This window comes from Tachysurus vachellii, chromosome 7 (assembly GCF_030014155.1).
Source record: "Tachysurus vachellii isolate PV-2020 chromosome 7, HZAU_Pvac_v1, whole genome shotgun sequence".
NCBI classification, from domain to species: Eukaryota; Metazoa; Chordata; class Actinopteri; order Siluriformes; family Bagridae; genus Tachysurus; species Tachysurus vachellii.
In genome coordinates, this window is record NC_083466.1 from 15,541,655 (window position 1) to 15,547,654 (window position 6,000).

The following is a 6,000-nucleotide window of genomic DNA, read 5'->3' on the forward strand; positions in this document are numbered from 1 at the left end:
AGCACATTACTAAATATGGCTTTATGCTTTATGCATTTAATTCCTAAGAGCAAAACACATATATATAAAAGGTCATGCGAAGACGTGGGCTCTTTATGCTGTATTTTTTTCTTCAACACATAAACAGAAGTTCATCATACAGACAAGGCTCAGTGAGACACGCATACACACCCGCACAATCATAAACATCTTCATCATACAGCTGGCATAGACAAACAAGAAAGGAGCAAACTGCAAAGGAATGCACAAACTTATCTCTCCTCCCCTCTCTCTCTCTCTCTCTCTCTCTCTCTCTCTCTCTCTCGTGTGTGTGTGTGTGTTTCCACAGTGGATGATGATGAATCTGAGGGAGAAGAATTCACCGTGCGTGATGGTTACATTCACTACGGCCAAACTGTCAAACTTGTCTGCTCTGTCACAGGAATGGCCCTGCCACGACTGGTAATGTCTCTCTCTCTCTCTCTCTCTCTCTCTCTCTCTCTGTGTCTCTCTCTGTGTCTCTCTCTCTCCCTCCTTCTCCCTCTGTGTGTGTGTGTCTCTCTCTCCCTCTCTCTGTCTCTCTCTCTCTCTCCCTCTCTCTCTCTCTCTCTGTGTGTCTCTCTCCCTCTCTCTCTCTGTCTCTCTCCCTCCCTCTCTCTCTCTCTCCCTCTCTCTCTCTCTCTCTCTCTCTCTCTCTCTCTCTCTCTCTCTCTCTCTCTCTCTCTCTCTCTCTCTCTCTCTCTCTCTCTCTCTCTCTCTCTCTCTCTCTCTCTCTCTGTGTCTCTCTCTCTCCCTCCCTCTCTCCAAGAAGGTGAGACTGTAACATCTTTGGTTGATAATGATGGAGTTGCTTCTTGTTAAGTCACAATCACACCAGACTTTTCTTGCTGTTTTCTTACTGGAAAAAATAGGCCACTATTTAAGTCCACCAAGATGCATTAGGGAATTTTGTGGAGAAAAAAGTCGTGGCCTAATGGTTAGAGTTTGAGTCTTGGGCCGGCAATACCTCCCCCAACCCCCCGCTCCCTCGGTGCCGCAGCATAAATGGCTGCCCACTGCTCCAGGTGTGTGTTCACGGTGTGTGTGTGTGCACTTTGGATGGGTTAAACGCAGAGAACGGATTCTGAGTATGGGTCAACGTACTTAGCCGTATGTCACGTCACTTTCACTTTTTTTTTTTGTTCTCTCGCTGCTTGGAGTTTCTGATGTCTGATGTTGGCCCTTCTGGATAATGGACATCCTGTTTTCAAGGAAATCTGCTCTATGTGCACTATTCCACAACTTCAGAACTGAAATAATTTTCTGTTTGCCTGTCTTACTAATAAGCCATTAAATTGCTCTTTGGTTTAATGAATGTTTTTCAGCCTTTCTCTCTCTTGTGCATCAGTCGTAGCACAAACAAAGCAAAAGAACATAAAAGCCTGTTTACTCAAAACCCTTTGATTAATGGACAGTTAAACACAGTTGTAGAGTGCTTTTGATGAATTGTTCAGCTAGAGGTATTTGTGCATTAGGCTTACTGTAGAGACAGAGCGTCGTTCCTGCTATTGGTTGCCGTAGTAATAACGTTTAAAAGTGGGTGTCACAGCTAGTATTCCCCTTGACAACAAATCACTTTCCTTGCCGCTAAAATGAAACATTGTGGAGGGAAAGTGTTTGGAAATAAATTTCATCCACGTCTATAGGCATCGTATCATACGAGATGAAGGAGGATCGGTGTGCGCTTTACTGTATTTATTCTCATTAGTAGTGACAGTCGTGTCACAGGACACACCCACATCTAGATCGCTGTCACTCATGTCGCCAGAAGTCATCAGCTTTCTTTACTGAAACATCACTGTATTAAACTAGATGTGAGAAATGATATCGTTAGCAAGCTCAGCGAAGGTCTGACATTTTTGTCTGTTTTACTGAATTCAGCCCGGAGTGACAGCTGACCGGATTTCCAGGTCCACATATTAGATTCACCCTGAGCGCAGACTGAAAACCTAAAACCTTACAGGGAAAGTGCAAGAAATCAGAACTAGTTTTAACTGCATTGTGTTGGTGGTGTCAAATTTTCATTTACATTTTGTAGTGTTGAAGCTCAGTAATCGTGTAGTGTAGAGAAATGGCTAGAGAGTTAGTTTAAGAAATGATCCTTTAACAAATCTGTGTTTTTTATTGTTTTTTTTTTGTTTTTTTTTTCTTGCAGATCATCCGTAAGGTGGATAAGCAGACGGCCTTGTTGGACGCAGATGATCCCGTGTCCCAGCTGCATAAGTGTGCCTTCTACCTAAAGGATACAGAGAGGATGTACCTGTGCCTTTCCCAAGAGAGGATCATCCAGTTTCAAGTAAGAGCACACGTGTAGTAAATACAGTCATATCAAAGACAAAGTTCCCGATTAGAGGAAACATTTGGCTAAAACATGTGGAGTATCTGTACCATGTATAATCTGCAAGTAGAGCTGGAACTGATCCGACACCCAAAATTGATATCTTGGGTTTGTGCCAGAATAAAATGGTGGATCAGATATCAGAGACAACTTATGAGATCGGGGAAAAACAAATCGGAAGATCAGAATATGGGAACCACATTTATCTGTGGAACTGAACTTTTATGATGGATTTTATTATTTTTATACTTTATGTTTAATACGTTTAATATGTAAGCTGTTAGTATCAGATACTCAAGGTTTTGATATCAGTCTTGAGCAAATGTGGCATTGTGCTGTCACTAGAATTTATACACATCATTATTCAGGTGTGTGACGTTTGTGCTACACGTAAATACATAGAAAGTGCAAAAATGACATATGCGTACATTACTGCTGTTAGATTCTTTTTAAAACTTAAAGATATTGTAGTTCTGTTTCTGTCTCTCTCTCCATCTCTCTCTCTCTCTCTCTCTCTCTCTCTCTTTGTGTGTGTGTCTCTCTCTCTGTCTATCTCTCTCTCTTTCTCTCTCTATCTCTCTGGTTAACTCTTCAGTGTTGTAGATGTTTTGTTGTAGATGGAATTGGAAACGGTCACAAGCTTATGAAAAAAAAAAGATTTGCTTTTCTTACAGCTTATGTTTTCTCTTTGCTGGTGTGAAGCTCGGTATACATATTAAACCTACTGTACACGTGCTCACTACATAGCATGTGTATCACTACATGTGTATTACCTATGAAGAGCTGCACAGTATATGCAGTACAACACATGCACACATTCCTTCATCCAGAGAATTCAGTTTGCATTATTGTGATGTAATGTTTATCAGCTCATAAATAATTTTTGTTTAAATCGGTTGCCTTGTCTATAAATATACATAATTGTTTCATTAATAATGTATGCTCCTGTTTGCTGCATTAGCTTTACCGTGTGTGTGTGTGTGTGTGTCAGGCCACTCCATGCCCAAAAGAACCAAATAAAGAGATGATCAATGATGGTGCTTCTTGGACAATCATCAGCACAGATAAAGCAGAATACACTTTCTATGAGGGAATGGGTCCAGTCCACTCATCTGTCACCCCTGTGCCTGTGGTCGAAAGCTTACAGGTACACACACAGCTATACACAAGACGATGCTGTAAACAGTTCACACTGGATCAAATCTTCTGTGTTGAATCAGTACAAATGTTTTTTAGTCGTTATTTATTCATACAATGGCCTCCTGGTGGTCCAGTGGCAGGATCTCGTGCTCTCATTGCCACAGCACGGGTTCGATTCTTGGGCAGGGAGATAACTCAGCAACGGAAGAGTGGCTAGATCTCAGTGCCGGACATAAGCTCGGATAAAATGGGAGGGTTGCGTCAGGAAGAGCATCCAGTGTAAAAACTGCGCCAAATCAAATATGCAGAGCAGATGATCCACTGTGGCGACCCTGAACACAGAGCAGCCGAAAGAACATTATTTATTCATACAATGCAATGGAATTGAAGAACTCAAGTTTAGAAGAAATGTATTTATTTATTTATTTTTTTACCTTAATGAAAGATGCACAGATGTCAGCTCTCCACACATCACTGGACACATTCTTTCATGTAAACTGATGGAGCGTCTGTGTGTTTCATGTGCACAGCTGAACGGCGGAGGAGACGTTGCCATGCTGGAGCTAACAGGACAGAACTTTGCTCCAAACCTGCGTGTGTGGTTCGGGGAAGTGGAAGCAGAGACGATGTACAGGTAGGATTTTTACACAGATTTGAAATGCTGCCTGGACTGTTTAGAGAAGATGAAGCTTTTTGTGAAGGTGAGGATGAAATATCACAATGGTTATTTTAAGTACTCTTACTTAACAAATGACGATGTGCCACCATGGTGTTTCCCCTTCATTATAACGTCTGTCCAAAGAGAGGGTCTACGTTCAGCTCCGGAATTATTGGCTCCGTCAGTAAAGATGAGTTTTTAAAAAGGTTATGAAAGGGCTCCTGAACGCAACAGTTTGAATCCTGACACAACCCTCTGTTTCCTGGAGACACAAGACCTAATTTGTAGAGATGGCACTTTCTGTCAAACACACAGACACTAGCCAGTGGACAGTGTGTCATTTATATATTAAATTATTACCACACACGTGTATATATATAGCACTAGCCCATGAAGACCACTCATTTGGATGTGCAGAGTGTGATTTATTAATCACTGTAAATCCGGCTTGTGTTGCAGGTGTGGAGAAAGCATGCTGTGTGTCGTACCGGACATTTCAGCATTCCGCGAGGGTTGGCGGTGGGTGAGACAGCCAGTCCAGGTTCCTGTAACGCTGGTGAGGAACGACGGCATCATCTACTCCACCACACTGACGTTCACGTACACGCCCGAGCCAGGCCCGAGGCCTCACTGCAGCGCTGCCGGAGCCATCCTGCGCTCTGCTAATAACACCCCCAACACTGACACACCAAATTCAGTCACGGCAAACTCCACCAACGCCACAGCCGCCGTGGTCTCGTAACACACGTGGTATCACTCAAGGACTTGTGGGTGGGGAAAAAACTACAGGTACATTTCAACAAAGTGCTGCATATTGATTTCAAGACTGAACAATGTATTCGAGCAACATAAAAAAACACAAAGATGAGGAATTTGGAGAGTATCGATGAACCGAGGGGCAAGAAATGATGTAAGGAGGCGACGAGATGAGATGTTTGGCGCTCGCTGATGGACATGGCCGAAACAGCCGAGAGCGCCTGCACCTTTCGACATACAGAGGGCGAGAACATCTGACCCTTGTAATGATGCATTTAAGCAAGAAGTCTCTTCTCCAACTTTTATTTGAATCCCCTCTTTCTGACCCAACACTTTCCTGAATTGTGTTTGTGTGAAGGAGTAAAATGGCTAAAATCCCCTGTGGCTCGCTCTGGACTTATGAGACGAGGGTCACGTTAAATTTGTAAATGAAACGTAGTTTTTATGGACCAAGGTTATTGAATAAGCTTTAGTAAAGGTACATTTTCCTCCATACATTTTTTTTTGTATCTAAACATATAGTATGCTTTTGTTACCAAATAGATTCTGTTTCTACTCTGAGTTTTTACATTTTTTATTTTTGGTTCTTTACATTTTTTTTTTGTTGTTTTTTTTTTTTTTTTTATTATTATTATTATTATAATTAGGGATGTGGGCAGACTGCTGTTTCCCTCTCTTTGCTTTTGTGTATAGCTTTTTTTATCTATATACGTATATATATATATATGTATACGTATATCCTTTTCACATTTGCAGAATTCATTTTTGATACTTCTGAATTTTTGATACGGGACTTGTATTTTCTTTCTTTTTTATTTGAAGTTGTTTTGCTTTAGGATGAAACTCAGAGGCTCTATTTTTTATTATTGATTTTTACAAATTCTCTGAAAAGAACAAAAAAGCTTTAAGCAACGCCTCTGCCTTGTCTGCAATGACGTGTATATTCTTCCTATAAGGATCTTCTAATAGGGTGTATTAGTTATCACAGGAGGAGCAGCGACTGCTCTCTCTCTCTCTCTCGCTCTCTCTCTCGCTCTCTCTCTCTATCTCTTTCTCTCTATCTCTTTCTCTCTCTCTCTCTCTCTCTCTC

General features: G+C 41.5%; 1 protein-coding gene across 3 annotated transcripts in view; it reads left to right on the forward strand.

Moving 5' to 3' along the window:
• The window catches only part of rbpjb (recombination signal binding protein for immunoglobulin kappa J region b), a 40,817-nt gene extending 35,346 nt beyond the window's left edge, over positions 1-5,471 (forward strand). For all 3 annotated transcript variants that reach the window (XM_060874642.1, XM_060874643.1, XM_060874644.1), the window contains 5 exons: positions 329-441; positions 2,174-2,314; positions 3,348-3,503; positions 4,027-4,130; positions 4,614-5,471. In XM_060874642.1, coding sequence (XP_060730625.1) covers positions 329-441; positions 2,174-2,314; positions 3,348-3,503; positions 4,027-4,130; positions 4,614-4,896 — 797 coding nt within the window. In that variant the 3' untranslated portion in view covers positions 4,897-5,471. The remainder of the gene's footprint in view (positions 1-328; positions 442-2,173; positions 2,315-3,347; positions 3,504-4,026; positions 4,131-4,613) is intronic.
• The last annotated feature ends 529 nt before the right edge of the window (positions 5,472-6,000 follow it).